This window comes from Elephantulus edwardii, unplaced genomic scaffold, assembly GCF_000299155.1.
Source record: "Elephantulus edwardii isolate Elephantulus edwardi_28Jun2011 unplaced genomic scaffold, EleEdw1.0 scaffold00400, whole genome shotgun sequence".
Taxonomy (NCBI): domain Eukaryota; kingdom Metazoa; phylum Chordata; class Mammalia; order Macroscelidea; family Macroscelididae; genus Elephantulus; species Elephantulus edwardii.
In genome coordinates this window covers 201,187-219,422 of record NW_006400150.1, presented here as the reverse complement: position 1 = coordinate 219,422, position 18,236 = coordinate 201,187, and the positions used below count along the sequence as shown (strand labels likewise).

Sequence of the window (18,236 nt, the reverse complement as noted above, 5' to 3'; positions counted from 1 at the left end):
ACTGATTACACTTTGCATAATCAGTGTAACATAATCACTGTAACTAATGGTCAACTCCAAAATGAGGAATTTATCTTTCACTACTCCACAAATTGCTGTCTGTCAGATACTCCTCTAAATCTAAACATTCAGATTAAGACAGACTAGGAAGAAGGATTGGCCATCCACTTCTGAAATGGCAGGCCTCTGAAAACCCTATGTACAATGACAATACTAACAAAGTCAATTTACATGTTGAATGCAATCCTAATACAAATACCAATTCCATTCATTGATGAGATGGAAAAGGCAATCTCCAATTTCATTTGGGATGGAAAGAGGCCCAGAATAAGCAAAGCACTCCTTAAAAAGAGGAACAGGTAGGAGGAATCTCACTCTCTGATTTAAAATCCTACTACACTGCCATGGTGGTCAAGACAGCGTGGTACTGGTACAATGACAGAAATATAGATTAAGAAAAGAATTGAGAATGCAGAAATCAGCCCATCTAACTATGGTCAACTGAATTTTGACAAAAAGATGAAGTCAGTAAAGTGGAGCAGAGACCCAGGAGTAAAGCCCCTAAACATAAAGATCTTAAGAGGCAAAGTTGGACCAAGTTTAAAAGGCCTGGCTCAGGGTATAAAAAGGCTGAAAAATACACCCAGAAATACACAACCAGGAGAGGATACAAATAATAAATGAGACCTTCTAAAGATTAAATCACTGTGCACCTCAAAACATTTTCCAACAGAGAACAGAAGAAAACCTATGACTGAGAGCATTGTGCTAAGTGAACTCAATCTCATAAGAACAAATACTGTATAAGACCCTTATTGTAGAAATAGAAGGATAATAGTAAAACATATATAAGGATTCAAGATGGGGAGGGTATGAGCAGAGGGGTAAGAATGGGCAGGGGAGTAATCATAGGGTCACACTATTTGATGGGTAGAGGGAGGGATGGGTAAAGAAATGGGAAAGATCTGATGTAAAAACAAGGTATACACACTTGTAAGCAAATAAGTATAACAGAAAGAATTTATTTAAGAAAAGAAAAAGATGTGGAGAGGGGGGAAATCATTCTCTCTATAGTCTCTTTTTTTGTCATCAAACTATTTTCCAAGTAAAAATTATTTGTGTTCAATGTTTGTTTTCTAGTCACTAATTATTATCAATGCATGTTGATTGCATGTTTGATCAATTTCATACTGCCGAAAGTAGTTAGAAATCCTCTATTTCTATTTCTTCCTCTTTGATGTTAGTATTTTATACATATAATTTGAATAATAGTTGTATTTACAGGTCTTCTTTGTATGCATGTGGATAATATCCTGTCATCCACAGCATTTTGCTTCAGAATATATCTTGCAATGTTCTTTCTGAAAATGAATGTGACATCATTACTCTTTGATTTTTCATTCCCAGCATTATAGATCATATGAAAGGATCCCAGAATTGATATAATCCCAGTTGCAGTATTTGAACAAAAGAGGCAGAACTGGATGTGCTCACTAGGCCATGTCAAGAAATTTATGACAGTTATCTTCCCAATTGACTGGAGAAGATCCATATTTTCTCTCATTCCCAAAAAAGGGATCCAGTAAGGTGAAGAAAAAAAAAGATTGGAGATTATCATTAGTATCACACATAAATAAATATTGTGGAAGATTGTTAAAAGGGGCTGTTATACTACATTGATAGAGGAGACTGATAGAAACTCAGGCTGGATTCAGAAGAGGACACACAGGAAGAATATCATTGCTGAAGTCAAATGGATCTAAGCTAAAATCAGAAGTATCAGAAAGGTGCTAATCTGTGTTTTAGTGACTATGCAAAAGCAGTTGGCTGTGTGGGTCATAACAAATTATGGCTAACAAGGCGAAGAATTAGAATCCCTGGATATTTAATGGTGGTCTTCAGAAAACTATCCATAGATCAATAGGCAATAGTTTGAACAGAAGAACCAGGGAAAATGGCATGGTTTAAAATAATAAAGGGTATGTGTCAGGGTTGTATACTTCTTCCATATTCATTCAATTGGTATACTGAACAAATAATTTGCGAAGCTGGACTCTGAAGAAAAATGTGACATCAGGATTGGACGATGGTTCATCAATAACCTGTATTGTGCAGATGACATAATTTTGCTTGCATAAAGAGATAAAGAATTCTGGCAATTGCAGCAGAAAAGGCTACAGTCTTCAAAATGGATTACATTTCAACACTAAGAAAATGAAAATCCTGCTAGATCAATAGGCCACATCATGATAGAGAAAAGATTGAAGTAGTCATTATTTTATTTTCCCTACATCTGCAATGAACAATTATGGTAAAAGTAGTTAAGAAATTAATAGATGTGCTTCACTGAGAAAATCTGGTGTCAAAGGTCCATCTAAGTTCCAAATAGCAAGAATGTCAGTGTAAAGACTAAGGTGCACCTACTTCAAGCTATGGTATCTTCAATTGCTTCCTATGATCTGAAAGATGGACAATGAATAAGAATCACAGAAAAATGGATGCCTTTGAGTTGTGGTGTTGGAGAACAGTATATGTGTGTGTATATGTATGTATGTGTATCTATCATCTATCTATCTATCTATCTATCTATCTATCTATCTATCTATCTATCTGTCTATCTATCTAATCTATCATGAACATTCGAAAGAACAAACACATCTGTTTTGAGGGAAGTGTAGCCAGCGTGTTCCTTAGAATCAAAGGCAGTGAAATCTTGCATCACATATTTTAGACATGTTATAAGGAGGAATTGTCTTTAGGAAAAAAACATCATACTGAGAAAGGTGGAAGGCCAGAAAAAGAGAGGAAGATCTTCAAGAAGATGGATTGACACAGTGACTGTAATAATGGGCTCCAGCATAGTGGAGATGCGAAGGATGGGGAGGAATAAATAGGGGATGGTTCTAATCTGTTGTTCACAGGATTGCTATGAGTTATAGTCAATTAAATGATGCAAAGCAACAATAACAACTTAAATATTGGATTAAAGCAAGAGTGTAACTTGAAGGAAATTAAAGTTTAAAATCCCTGTTGCTATTCAATTCATGAGTTGTCAGGAGGGGATAAACATCAATTAATTTATTGGCACTTGGAATAACAGCTTTGGAAATGATAGTAGACTGAGAGCATGAGATTTAATCAGAATTTCACAGAAGTATTGGCCCCTTGGGCTCTGATTGTCCTGGCAACAAATACCCCCATGGTATCTAGATCACTAAAAGAAAATGTTACTCAGGTTTTTGGAAATGTATAGCTCTTTGACCATCCTAGGCAGAGAACCAGTTCACACTTCTATGGGAGGGGAAGAAATGTTTGTTAAAATGAGTGAATGTTCTAACATCAGTCAGCCTGGGAAGAGGTCTTATTAAATAACCAGGGTCTGTGAGTACCTGTCTCAGGTGCCTCTAGCCTTGATTCATAGGCAGACTGATGTGTACAGGGAGCTCTGGTAGTCTAGTGGCAAGAAGCTGTGCTGCAATCCCAAAGGCAAGTTGTTCGAGGCCATCAGCTGCTCCACGGGAGAAGGATGGGAAATCTTCTGTGCAATTAACTGTCTCTGAAACCTCTCAGAATGTCAGCTATGAGTCACTTTTGACTCTATAATACACAACAGCAATATGAATCCACAAATACTTGTCTCAGATGCCTCTAAATGTGCCTCAAAGGCAAACTGATTTGTATGTGAATCCTCAGAGAGTAAGTCCAACTTTTGAAACACATTATTTACTTACATGTTTTTCTGATATTGGTGTATGTGTATGTGTATTTATAGGGGGAGGGTGTGTGCGTGTATCCATATGATGTTGTTTTATACTGGTCAAGTAGGAACTGACTCATAACCGATCTTTCAGAAAGAAGGTTGTCATAGGCACTACTTCTTACCACTAAGTCGCCAGAGCTCCCAGCTTCACATATTGATAGGAATTTTTAAAGTAATCATTAAAAATTTGGATGCTGCCAGCCCAAAGGCAGGCAGTTTGAATCCATTAGGTACTCCTCAAGAGAAAAATGGGTAAGATTATCTCATGCAATTTTTAGCCTTTGAAAACCTGCTGCAGGGTGAGTTATATAAGTCAGTTCTGAGTTTATGATAATGAGTTGAGTCTTAAGTAACATTTATTGTTTTGTCATTGCTGTATGTACCTTTGAATCAGAACCAACTTACAGTTGACCTTCCAATGGACTTTTAGAGGTTCTAATTACTTGCTATGTATAAAAGAGCTGGGCAATGACTGTGGATGGCAGAATAAGAACCAATGCCTTTGAATCGTGGTGCTAGAGAAGAGTCTTGAACACACCACGGACCACCAAGAGAACAAACAAGTCTGTCTTAGAGAGGGTGAAACCAAGTTTCTCCTTGGAGGCTAGGGTTTTAAAGCTCCATCTCACATACTTCAGGCATGTGGCTAGAGGAACCAGCCCTTGTAGAAGGACATCATGCTCAGAAGGGTGGAGGGACAGTGCAGGAGAGGAAGATCCTGGATGAGATGGATTGAAACAGTGACTGGGGCAATGGGTGTAGGAGTGGTTCATGAGACTGGCTCAGGACAAGGCAGGCTTCAGAGCTGCTGTACACAGGGTTGCTATGAGTCGCTGACAATTCAACGGTACATAACAACAACAACAAAATTTCATGGAAGGATATTATCCATCTTTTTCCTGTGAAACAACTGGTGGATTCAAACTGAGTGTCTTTGGGTTGACAGAGTGACTCTTTACCAATAGGCCACCAGAACTCCATTATTTATTGTGGTATATATGGTAATCAAGAGAAACCAAACACATTGCTGTAAAGTTGATTTCCACTCATGGTGACCCTACAATGGGTTCCTAGGAATGTGAATCTTTGTAGGAAGATAAGTTATAATTTAGATTTTTCCAAAGCTATGTTACACCATTTGATTAAAATTTGTTTGATTTCAAATACACTTTATCTGAATTTATTCCCATATGTGGTAGTGGGATTTTTAAGCACATTTAGTTGCAGCTGTACTTATAGTATTATGATGTTCACAGTGGCAAGCTATAAGAGCTTTCATTCTTTTGTGTTTGTCCTGCTTTTTTCTGCTTTCCCTTCTCTGATATTAATTTTGCTCTTCTCCACTTCCCTATTGCTTTCTTTACCTTTCAGTTATTGGTTTGTTTTCTTTCTCACTTGTGAAGGGTTTCCAGTTGGCTCCAGGTGGTTTTTCCAAAATGAACAGCATTTCCCTGACCACACTGGGCCTCATTCAATGTCAATTGGAGACTGCTCAGCTCTGAGAAAGACGTGTCCAGCCAGCGTGCAGGTCAGCAGCTTGCCCTGAAGTTGCAAACAGGGCTGCTTGACGGGAAACACAAGTCTGCACCACACTCCTTCACTGTCTCATACTTCCACAACATTGCACTTTTAATTGCTTTCTGCTATAGTCATTGCCATTTCTGCTTAGGGCTGCACCTTTTCTGCAGCCCGCTCATCTCCGGCAAATTTCTAGATTTTCACCTGGAGTGTAGCAATATTATAACTGTCACTGATGAAAATGCCATATTCATATTTCGCTGTAATTCATTCTATATTTTACAGACCCAAAGTCCTCCAGGCATTGGCACAAATCCATGTAATGTCCTTGAAAAGCGCACTTTGCATTTGAAACCTAGATTTGGCTGATGGATAGAGGGCGAGCGTGCGCGCGCGTGCGCGTACACACACACACACACACACACACACACACACACACACACTGTCAAACATCTTGTTCCCCATGAATATGGACGACCCATTAAGAATATGCATGCGCAGCTGCTGCTCAGGCAGTTGCGGAGGTTCGTATTAATCTTGAGGAGACGTTTTTCTTTTCTCATCTCTGTTAGCTTAAGTGATGTCCTATCCACTTGTAGAAAAGGGCCTTCCTCCCTTTGTTTTACTCTACCGCTCAAGACCAGCACTGGCATTTTCCTCCTTCTTCTGCACAGCTAAGTGCCTGTGAAACGGAAAAGATTCTGTGTCTCGACCCTTTAGTGTGGTTCACTGAGCATTTCACTGCATAACGCTATTCAGAAAGTTGAGGCTGCAGGAGGAGCCCGGCTGAGCCAGGCGCCGGAAAGAGCTCCTGGAGGATGGATGGCTAGGTGGAAGAAATGGCTCAGCTTCTCGCTACAGAAAAACGAGACAGATCCATCATACTCCCGAGAGGTATCATCAAAAAACCTGCTTCTAGCTTGTGCCCAAGGACAGTAAACTGTAGTTAGTTGGAAACTGCAATTAAATCTCCACCCTCGATTCCTGGGAGAAATAGGAATATGACAGGAAATGAGACTGATATGGGAATTTCAAAAGCAAACACATTTCACAGACTATTGTGGGCTCAACACGGGTGCTTTACACAGTCACTCAGTCACTGCCCTGATAATTAGAATTGTCAATCAGGATGACAACTCCAAAGACCCAGGTGAATGGGAATCATGGAGGCAGCATCATACTGGTTTTAGCTTATTGTAGTTTTAAGGCAGGGAGTGTATGCTCACCTACTATAAATACCCTTTTTGTTACTTTTGTGATATAAATTCACCCGATTAACCAAAAAAATCCATGCAATTGTCACCAAGTCTCTTCCACATTACAGCGACCCTGTACGTTTCAGAGTAGAATTGTACTCTCTGGTGTTTGCAGTAATGGGACCTTCCAGAGCCCTGGTGGCCTGGTGGGAAGGAGTTGTGCCATCAGAGCAAAGGCAGGCAGTTTGAATCTACCAGCTGCACCACAGCCATCAGAGCAAAGGCAGGCAGTTTGAATCTACCAGCTGCACCACAGGAGAAAGGTAGAAATTCTCCTTCTCTATGATTTATAGCCTCTGAAAACCCACTGGGGAGTCAGCTCTGAAATTTCAACTTGATGACACCTAGTAATGCTAACTTCACTGGATTTGAACTGGCCATCATTCAGTCAGCAGCTTAGTACTTACCTATCTGTGTGACTCAGGACCTCCTTTACCCTTTATCATCGTATAATTGCTAAATGAAGGCTATCCTCTTATCTATCATAACACCATCATAAAACTCAGACTATTTCATTAACATTTACACAATATTGTTATCAAGAAGTCTATATTCAAATTTTATAAATTGGGCTGAGAGTAATTTGTTCTTTACAATAGTTTTCTTTTTCCAATTGAGATTCATACAATATATTTAGTTGTCTCATCTCTTTAATCTCTTTTACACTTGAGACAATACTTGAGCATTTTCATTATCTTGATAGCTTTTTTTTTAAAAAAAAGAATATAATCTCATATTTAACATATTATCTCTTATTCTATTTCTTTATGATTTCATTCAACTTCTACATTTCTGGTATAAGTATTTTATTTTTGAGGTCCTGGCCTTCTTGCTGTCACAAATTATATAAAAACTATTAAAGAATAGGTTTTGATAGCAGAGCACAGGGTTTTGGGACAACAGAATGACAATGAAAGGACAGGATACCAAAAAATCAGACTGAGAGCCACCCAAGAGGTTCAGCTTCAAAACCCTGGGCATCTGTTGCTGACACCTTCTGCTGCTACTGAAGCCCAAGTGGTTGCCCTGAACTCACAGGATCATTTCCTATAAATGTACGCTCCCTTTTCAAGATCTCTGTCTGTGGTCATTTCACAATCTCTTTCTCACTTCTCCTCTATTTGGGCTGGCTTCAAGAAGACAAGACCATGCTTGGTGTAAACTACATTCTGCAGGGCTGCGAAAGGCCACCTGACATTCATAATGACTGCCCCATGTTTACCTCCTGTCTGAGTCAGGAGGCATTTGCTGAGGATCCTCTAAGCCCTGGGACATGGGCCAGCCAGTTTGTCCCCGCTCCTTCTCACAGCAGGGCAGGTGCTCCTCACTCAGGCAGGCTCCGCTGCCACATCTGTATTCAAAATCCCTTTCCCCTCCAGGTATTCATTTGCATTTTTTCAATCAGGATCTTATTTTGCTGCTTTCTGCTGCATCTCTAACTCCTTCCTTTCTCACTGTATTTTTCTCTCCTCACAAGTGTTGAAATCATTTTCTAATTTAGAACCTTTGAATTTCACTCAAGTGCTGATTCCTGCCTTTTTGGTGTCTCAACTGTACTTAGTAGAGGAGGCAGTCAGCTCTGCAGTGCTGAGGAGTCTGGGGCACTGAAACCCAACTTTCTTACCTATCCTAGAAACCGCAAGTTGATGGGGTTAAGTCTCAGAACAAAAATTGCTATTACTCGTAGTGGTTGTTGAATGAACCCCATGCAACTAAACACTTCTTTGTAGAGTCAAGACGATCTGACAGATAGGTGACAATGTATATATACCATGTATTGCTTGGGAATGAGCCCAGGTCCCCACATGGCAGGTGAGAAACCTACCTCAGAACCAATATCCCTCACAGTAGCAGTTATTCTCTGGAGACAAAGCAAAGCACACATGATCAGGCATAGCTAGCTTTTTTTAAATTAATTTCTTTTTTGTTAGTCAGACATCTACCAGGACAAGGCATCTTTAGAGTTAGACTTCTGGAGTTGTTTCAAACCCAAGTTCTCAACTACCTATCTGTTTTTTATTATGACCTTTCCCCACCCTCCCCATATGTTGTTGTTGATAATTGCCTTTGAGTTGAGCATGACTCATAGAGAACCTATGAACAAAAGGCCTGAAGCCCCTCTACAACTCTCAACATTTGAGGATACATTTAGTCCCCATGCAGGTCCACTGTGAAAATAAGTGAAACAACGTGTGTAAAATACTTAACAATAGAAGTTAGTATTAACTGGATTACCTAATACCATTTCTTTATTTAAAGCTGTTGGGAAACTCTTTTGGCCACATGTCTAAGGAATATCTTAGCTGACCTTGAATAGAATTACTCATAAAATGACTGAATACTGTATAAATTATTTAGTATAAAAACAGTTGCAAAAATGCTATGGGCAAAATCTTGAATGATCCAGAATCATCAAAAGAAGGTGGATTTCATGAATTCATTGACAAACTTTAACTAAAATCACAACAAAAAAAGAATAAAATGTTTTAAAAAATCCCAAAACAAAAGTATATTGAAGAAATACACAGAGTTTCTGCATCAAAAAGAATTGGCTGGAATAGAATCATTTAAGGAAGCAGTATATGACCAACAACTAAAGGCAGTGAAGGAAGAAGTTGTTCAAGATGCTCTGAAGGCAATGGCAAAAAATAAGGCCCCAGAAATGAATGCAATATCAACTGTCATGCTCCAACAAGCAAATGCACCTCTAAACATTGATCTCCAGCTGTGCCAAGAAATCTGCAAGAGAGTTAGCTACCTGGCCAGTTGAATGGAAGAGATCCATATTTGTTCCCATTCCCCAAAAAGCAATCCAACAGAATATGGATACTCTTTACCATGCAAGTACAATCTTGTTGAAGATTATTTAAAAATGACTTAGAACAATACACCAATAGAGAACTTCCAGAAATTAAAACTGGATTTAAAAGAGGTCATGGCACCAGAGATACCATTGCTGATGTCAGATGGATCTTGGCAGAAAGCAGAGAATTATAGAAGAATGTCTGTCTGTGTTTTATTGATTAGCCAAAGGCATTTGACTATGTGGATCACAATAAATTAATGCCTAAACTTGGAAAGAATGGGAATCCCAGAACACTTAATTCTGTTGATGTGAAACCTATACCTAGACCAAGAGACAGCTGTTTAAATAGAGCAAGGGAACACTGCATGGTTGAAAGTCAAGAAAGATGTGCATGAGAGCTGTATCCTTTCTCCATACCTATTCAGTCTGTAAGCTGGACAAGTCATACAAGAAGTTGGACTTTATAAAGAGGAATTTATCACCAGGATTGGAAGAGGACTTAACAATCTGCATTATGCAGATTACACAACCTTGCTTACTGAAAGTGAGAATCTGAAGCACTTGCTGCAGAAGATCAAGGACTACAATCTTCAATATGGATTGTATGGTAACGTCACGAAAATAAAAATCCTCACCACTGGGCCAATATACAACATCATGATAGATGGAGAAAAGACTGAAGGTGTCAATGACTTCATCTTACTTGGATCTAGCAGCCAAGAAAAATCAAAAGACATATACCATTGGGAAAACCTGCTGTCAAGGATGTTTCCAAAGTACTGACGAGTAAGGATGTCGATTTACTATTACACAGTTTGATCTAAGGCACAGTCATTTCAATTACTTGTTATGATTATGAAAATTAGACAATCACTAAGAATGACGAAAGAATTGATGCCTATGAATTGCGAATACATATTGGAGAAGGGTACTGAATACCTAAAGGATTCTCAAAAGCGTAAACAAGTATATCTTGGAGAAAACAGGAGCAGGGTGCTTCCTGGTAGTAAAGCTTCAGCTCACATATTTTGGGCACGTTGGTAGGAGAGGACAGTTCTTGGAGAAGGACACCCTGTTTGGAAATTTAAAGCATCAGTAAATGAAAGGAAAACCCTCAACAAAATGAATTGACACAGTGACTGTAACAATGGGCTCGAGCATTTCTGAGATGGTGAGAATGGCACAATGAAAAGGGCCATTTTCAGATCTGGTTTTCATAGGGTCCCTGTGAACTGCAGTTGGCTTGACAGCGTAGTACAACAGCAACTCATAAAAGCATCTTTGCTAGTTCCCTGCCAACATTACTAAGACTGAAGAACTTTTTTTTCCCAAAAAAAGTTTATCTTTAATTTTTTGGGGAGGAGGCTGGCTAAGATGAACCAACTTAAATGGAAAAACAAAAGTATACACATCAGTGTCACAGAATTCATCACAGGACACCAAATTCGGTGTCTTACTTACTGTGTATGAGTTTGCAGCCTCAAAAGATATGAGTACCACTAGATTTTATTGTTTATGGTATATACACTATCTATGCTGGTGTGTCAAATGTGATAATGGCAGACAGTGTCCCATGATGGACAGTGTTTGGTGGAGCTCTCCAATTAAAACAAGCTTAGAAGCAGGAGTGGCATCTACTTCCATAAATAGTTTGCCTCTGGAAACCCTATGAACCTGGAGAAAGGATGAAAGTTATGCAAATGTTCAGAACTTTCACTCAGAGGGTCACTATGAGTCACCTATGACTCGATCACACTTAACAACACAACATGCTGATTGTGGAAAAGACCACTAACTACTCATTTCTAAGTTTAAACTGAAGCTAAGGAAAATTAGATCAAATCCATGAGCATCACAATATGACCCTGAGTCTATCCCACCTGATTTTCAAAACCATCTCAGGAACAGGTTTGAGGCCTTGAACACTAATGAGCAAAGACCAGATGAGTTGTAGGAGGATATCAAGGATATCATCCAGGAAGAGTGCAAAATGTCATTACAAAGACAGAGGAGGAAGAAAAGGCCAAAATGGGTGTTAGAGGCGATTCTGAATATTGCACTTGAGCACTGAGGGCAGCACAGAGAGAAGAAATCAAGATATTAAGGAGTTGAACAGAAGATTTCAAAGGGCAGGGTGAGAAGACAAAGTAAAGTATTACATGAAATGTGCAAAGGGCTGGAGCCAGAAAACCAAAGGGGCCAAACTCATTCACCATTTCTTAAGCTCAAGGAACTGAAGAACAAATTCAAGGCTCGAGTTGCAATACTTAAGGATGCTTTGGACAGAATATTAAATGATGGAGGAAGTAGTAAAAGAAGATGGAAAGAGTATACAGAGTCATTGTATCAAACGGAATTGGTGAACACAGAAGAATTTAATGAAACAACGTATGAGCAAGAACCTGTGGTGATGAAGGAGGAAGTCCAAGCTGCTTTGAAAGAATTGGCAAAATATAAGGCCCCAGGAATTGAAGGTATACCAACTGATATATTTCAACAAATAGATGCTGCATGGAACTTATCAAACAATATCATCAATATCACATGCAAACGAGATTCTGCTGAAACATCACATCAACAGAGAATTGCCAAAAATGCAAGCTGGGCTTAGAAGGGGTTGTGTTACTAGGGAAATTGTAGCTAATGTTAGATGGATCTTGGCTGAAAGCAGGGAGTACCAGGGGAATTTCTATATGGGTTTCATTGACTATGCAAAGGCATTTGACTGTGTGGACCACAACAAACTGTGGCTGACTCAGAGAAGAATGGGAATCCTAGAACACTTGATCATGCTTATGCAAAACCTATACTTAGACCAGCAGGCAATTGTCAAAAGAGAACAAGGGATCACTGCATGGTTCAAAATTGGGAAGGGTGTATTCCAGGGATCTACATGTGGAACAGATTTTCTGGGAGACTGGGATCTATGAGGAGAAATGTGGCATCAGAATTGGAGTAAGACTCATCAACAATCTGAGTTACGCAGATAACACAACCCTGCTTACTGAAACTGAGGAGGACCTGAAGTGCTTGCTGCAGAAGATCAAGGACTGCAGTCTTCAATATGGGTTGAAGCTCAATATCAAGAAAACAAAGATTCTCACCCCTGAGATGATTGACAGCATTGTGATGGATGGTGAAGAGGTTGAGATCGTTAACAGCTTTAGTTTGCTTGGCTCCACAATCAACACTCTTGGCACCAGCAGCCAGGAAAATAAAAGACCTATTGCATCAGAGACCTTGCCAAAGTACTGAAGAGCAACGATGTCAATCTGGAAACTAAGGTGTGCTTGATACAGTCCATAGCTTTTGCAATCACTTGCTATGCATCAGAGAGCTGGACAATGACCAGAGTTATAGAAGAATTGATGCCTTTGAGTTCTGGTGTTGGAGCAGAGTATTGAATACACCATGGACCATAGAGAACGAACAGGTTCATCCTGGAGAGGGTTAAACCAGGCTGCTTCTTGGAGGCAGGGATTCTGAAGCTTCATCTGACATACTTTAGACATGTTACAATGAGGGACTGGTCCTTGGAGAAGGACGTCATGCTTGGGAGGGTAGAGGGACAGCTCAGGAGAGGAAGACCCTCTATGAGGTGGATTGATTCAATGACTGGGGTAAAGGGGTAGGTAATTTGTAGACAGTGAGATTGGCACAGGATAAAGCAGGGTTTAGGATTGTTGTGCACAGAGTCACTATCAATCGCAGGTAGCTCAACTGCTTGTAACAACAACAACATGTGTATACACAGGGAGAAAGAAAAACAAGTAGAACACTTAGCTATGGAAGAATCTGTGTAGAATAATTAAAGACAATCACCTTCAGAGTCCTTTTTTGCACTTTAATATTCTTAAAACTTGTTTTTAGGTTTGAAATTTTTAAAATCATTCTCACAGATCTCACTCTGTCATTACCATGAAGACAGAACTGACTCTTGAGAGCTGACCCTGCACTGGATTTTCAGAGGTTGTAAATTGCATTGTAAAGATTGTCCATCTTTCTCCCTCTGAGTAGCTGGTGGATTTGAACTACGTGCCTTTGTGTTAGAAATGCCACTTTTAACCCACTAGGCAACCAGAGCTACTATTAAAATGAATCTTGATTCTTACATCATATGAACATACATTCCAGATGTGATTTGGGTGTAAATGAATTATAGATCTAAGCATGAAATAAACACAAAACAGTAAAGCTTCTAGAAGAAGACAGGGTAACATCTTCGTGGTCTTGGAACTCACATGTGTTTTTCAGATAGGACAGAATTTACTGACAACAATTTGGGCTATGTTAGAAGTAAACCCTTTTATTCGTCAAAAAGTACCATTAGGAGATAAAAAGACAAATCACAGATGGGGAAAATGTGTACAATTTGTGAAAGTACTTGTATCCACACTGCATACAGCATACTTATATACTTATGGATTAGTTACAAAAGAGAAAACCCAAGAGTAAGTGAGCAGAAGTCTTGAGTAGGCATTTCTCTCTCTCTCTCTCTCTCTCTCTCTCTCTCTCTCTCTCTCTCACACACACACACACACACACACACACACACACACACATGTCAACAAAAGAATGGAAACATGCTCAACTTAGTTGTTCATCAAGAAAATAGCAATTAAATCCCAGAGAAAATCCACTCCTCATTCAAGGGAGGAACTAACACTTTAGAAATAAATTATATCACCTGGTAGTGAGGCTGAAGTGCCGTGAAAACACTCATGTGTTGTTGATGATGTTAATTGCTACCAAGACTCTGGGACTGGAAGCATCTGTGAATAGTTAAGCGTAGGTATATTCTAGAAACAAATGAATCCATTCTTAGCTACATGTAAAAAATATTTATGCATTTATTCATCAAGGACCTGGAAAAGAATGGCCAAAGTAGCAACATTCATAACATCTCCAAACTGGAAATAATGCAAGTAGCCATTCCTAGCAGAATGGAAAAAGCACAACCAAATATTATTCAGCAACAAAAATGAACAAAAGCTGCTGCACAAACTTTATAAGATCTCCACCCTGAAACCCACAGCGTCCCTTTTCAGCAGGAAATAGCTAAGAGAATACGCCATCCCCTTTTCCTTATGAATCAGGGTGAAGTCTCTCTCAGGGAGGAGTGATAGGGAATGTCAAAGGACACACTGAGAAAGGAGATTAATCAGAACTGGCTTTGACAAGCACTGTGGCAATGGGACAATTAATACAGACTTTCAAGGGGAGAAAAAAAGAGGAACTAACTGGGGGGTACAGAAAATAGTGCAAAAATGAATGAATGAAAATCCAAAATCTCTGTAAATGTTCATTAAAATTAATAAAATAAAATAAAAAAAAGAAATGTTACAAATTTACTATTGAGTAAAAGCAGCCCAACAGAACACACACTGTATCTGTCTATATATGTAAATTTCAACAACAGATAAGGTCAATGGCCTAGTGGCAAGAAACTGCACTGTAATCCCTGAGGCATGCAGTTCGAGTCTGAGGCATGCAGTTCGAGTCTGAGGCATGCAGTTCGAGTCCACCAGCTGCTCCATGGGAGGAGGATGGACAATCTCCTTTTGTGTGATTAACTGCCTCTGAAAACCTGTCAGAGGGTCAACTATAGGTTGGTTCTGACTTGATGGCACACAACAGCAACAACATGGTAATAGAAGTTAGAGAAACAATGGCTTTAAGTGGAGGACTTCTGAGATGCTGTTTCTGTCTGTGTTCAAGTTAGATAGTGTGTTCATTTGGTGAGAATGCCTTGAACAGTATATTTGTGATTTGTGACTATTTCCCTGTGAATGTTTTCCTTCAGGTAAAAAAACAACAAGAAAAACAAATGATGGATTAAAAACCAGAAGAATTGTGTTTTCAGCACTGGGCCTGACTGACTAATGTTGACCATACAAACAGTTAACTCTGCATAATCCAGAGGCAGGGTGGCGAGTGGATGGGGGGAGGAGGACGAACAAAAGAGGAAAGGAAAGTGAAGTCAAGTCATCTGGCAGAAGAAATATTTACAAATTGATAAACAGCAAAATGGGTGTAAATTGTACTTGAAAAGCACCAAAAACTTGTACCCAAGGCAAGAAGCTTCCCTCGCCACCACCTCATTTTCATCTATTTGCCTGCAGCCTAGAATACCCTTTGAGTCAGAAGGTCCCATTTAACTTTGTATCTCCTCTTTCCCTCCCCAGTATTCACACAGCAACGGATTGGTGCATAGTCTTTGGATACTGCAACCAAGTAGTCACCAGTGACAGAGAGGCAAAGAAGAATACAGATTCAATGTTAATTGAATAAAACCCAAAGCCACTTGAAACTGGTGTGACGGAAAGTCACATTGCAAGGTTTCAGTTTTACCTTACTTAAAAACAGACATTTCCAGCAGTAGTAGAGGGTCAGTTCTAGAGGTTTTGTGATACTCTGCCCTTCTCCTGTGACATGAATAGCATGGGAAATCCCAGAAGAGGCAGCAGAAAGGCTGAGATCCTCTTCCTGCCTCTCTCCCTTCTCTTCTGATAAGCGGGAGCCCTTTGCAAAAACTAGTTGGTCCCTTTGGCCCTGATATCCTCACTGGGAAGCTGAGCCAGTCCAGCACAGTCATGGGATTTCCAGCAGTGTTGGCTTTGCCTGGGGTATCCCATGTCCCAGGCTTCAGAAGAACAGCACGGGCTTTGCACTTATCAGAGGTCTGAGAGTTGAATGGGTAGGTTCGAGAAGGAAACACATGAACTAGCCTGCAGGAACCCAGACTGCAACGTCAACAGTAATATTGGTTTATTCGAGGGTATAGCTGTGAAAGGCACTGAGTGTAAATTGTTCTGATGCTGAGAGCTTGGGTCTCCTGTTTAAAGTCTCTTATTAATCTGCCTGCACGTCTGGGCAGAATTGTCATACTAACTTGACTGATGACCTCACTTTCCCTGAGTGGTGTCCTCGTGGCCTGCTCTCATCTTAGTTCTGTCCTAATAGCAGGCTAAAGAGGTTCATTTTTGCTGTTTGGCCTTATTCCAGTCCTGGCTTTGATTTTTGCTCACCTTTGGCAGGTGATCATCTTCCTCTCCCTTACGACCATCCTGACTAAGACGCCCAGAAGCTTCCTCTGTTGTTCCCCATGTCCTGATGCCCCTCACAAAGGGCCACACCTGGATCTAAATCTTCTTTTAGCTTCAAGCTAGTGAAACAGTAAATCAACATGACTGATGATGATTCATTTTCCCACAGCCCTTGTCACAGACAGGGTGGATGTTTAGCTGGGCCATGGCCGTGGGAAAACAGTCGAAGTGTTCCAGAAGACAGCAAGAAATGGAGGCCTCATTACCTCTGTCAAGAACTCCACCCAGGTTGATAAAGACTGGTAAGGTCCAAAACAGAGGTGCAATTTGGCTTGTTTCTCAGATTTCACTCCTGGGGGTTAGTAAAACAGACGGAGGGCTGTCCAACTCAAGAAGAAAGCCAGGCTCAGTGAGGGTGACCTTAGAAATGCTCTAAAATCTGGCACATGTGTTTCTTTACTAGTTCCCCCTGTGCACACCAGAAAACCAGACAGAGGATTGTTTTAGGTAAGGCCTGTGTGCTGGGCCTACCAAGCTACTCATCCAACCACAAGGCAGGATTCATCTTTATCAATCAACCCTTTGAATGGAGTCCCTGTTGGTCTCATCATCCTACAAAAGATTACTTAGGGGAATTATTGAGGAAGACAAAAGCTCTTTTTTCCTTCATTACCAAGATTCTCTCAGATCATCATCTGGCTGAGCTCTTGGGCTCATTTCTCACCATAAATAAAAACCTCTACCCATCTCGTTTCTCTTTTTGAAGAAGCCAGCTACTGGAATGCCAAGGCTCAGTTAAGACTGCATGCTGAATCTCAAAATTGGCAGACAGTTTAATCTGAATAAAGACAAAGAGCTTGGACTCACCTCAGTGCACATCTGATCCGAGGAGGTGATAACTTTACAGCCAGCAGAAATCAGCACTGCCAAGAGCATGCAGCTGATGGTGGGAGCCATTACGGGGCCAACAACAGCCCAGCTTGGTGGGCTTGTCGAATGCTTGGAGCTGAGCGACTGAATCCAGCTTTGACGGGCTCAGCAATCTGACCTCCAGAGAGGGCTCAGAAGGGTGATTTCAGAACAAGAAATGCTGTGAATTGTTAAGCATTCAGAGGCTCCATGCTACAAAAAAAGAAAAAGGGGAAGTCCCTTTTACATATTACCCATCCTTAACAAAAATAACTGAAGACCCAGCCCGAGAATGAGCCAGTGCATTTCCTGACAAACAGGAATTGGTTGGGCAGTCTTCTTAAGCTGATCACATGCCGTCTCCGCGGGAGGGTGCCTATGGACTTAGGTCAGCTTCTGTGGTCTGGTCAATTCCAACAGCCTCTGGTCCCTTTCCGTGAGACAGAATGTGGAGGCAGGAAGCTGTACCAACTCTGGTAGTTGTGCCAGGTGAACAGCTAAGACAGGTGCAGGACATTCAGGGAGGGAAAAGCTCTCAGTGGGGACAGATGGGGTTATAGAGCTCAGCAGTGACAACTTCCGGAGGTGGGAGCTGAAGCAAGAGGACACAGGGACAGCCTTTCCCTTGAAGTAGATCTGTCTTGCTACTTGGCCATGTTGCCAGCTTCCACGTCTTGCCTTAGTACAACCATCATTGTTAGATACCATTGAGTTAAATACGACTCATGGTGACCTTATGAAAACAGATCTGAACCTTGTCCTATCCTGGGACATAGCCATTTCTAGCAAGTTAATTAAAACTCACAGTGACAGAGTTCTCACTCAAGCACAGAGGAGAACTGCTCTGCAGTGTCCCCAAGCTGTAATCATTATAAAAGCAGGTTACCACATCCTTCTCCTGTGGAGGTTGGCTGGTGGGTTCGAATTTCTGACCTTTTGGT

General features: G+C 40.5%; 1 protein-coding gene across 1 annotated transcript in view; it reads right to left on the bottom strand.

Annotated features, from left to right (window-relative positions):
* CD180 (CD180 molecule) overlaps nucleotides 1–17,343 on the bottom strand; it is a 31,445-nt gene extending 14,102 nt beyond the window's left edge. Inside the window, exon 1 of the mRNA XM_006902371.1 lies at nucleotides 17,254–17,343. Within this exon, the coding sequence (XP_006902433.1) occupies nucleotides 17,254–17,343 (90 nt within the window). The remainder of the gene's footprint in view (nucleotides 1–17,253) is intronic.
* Between the last annotated feature and the right edge of the window lie 893 nt (nucleotides 17,344–18,236).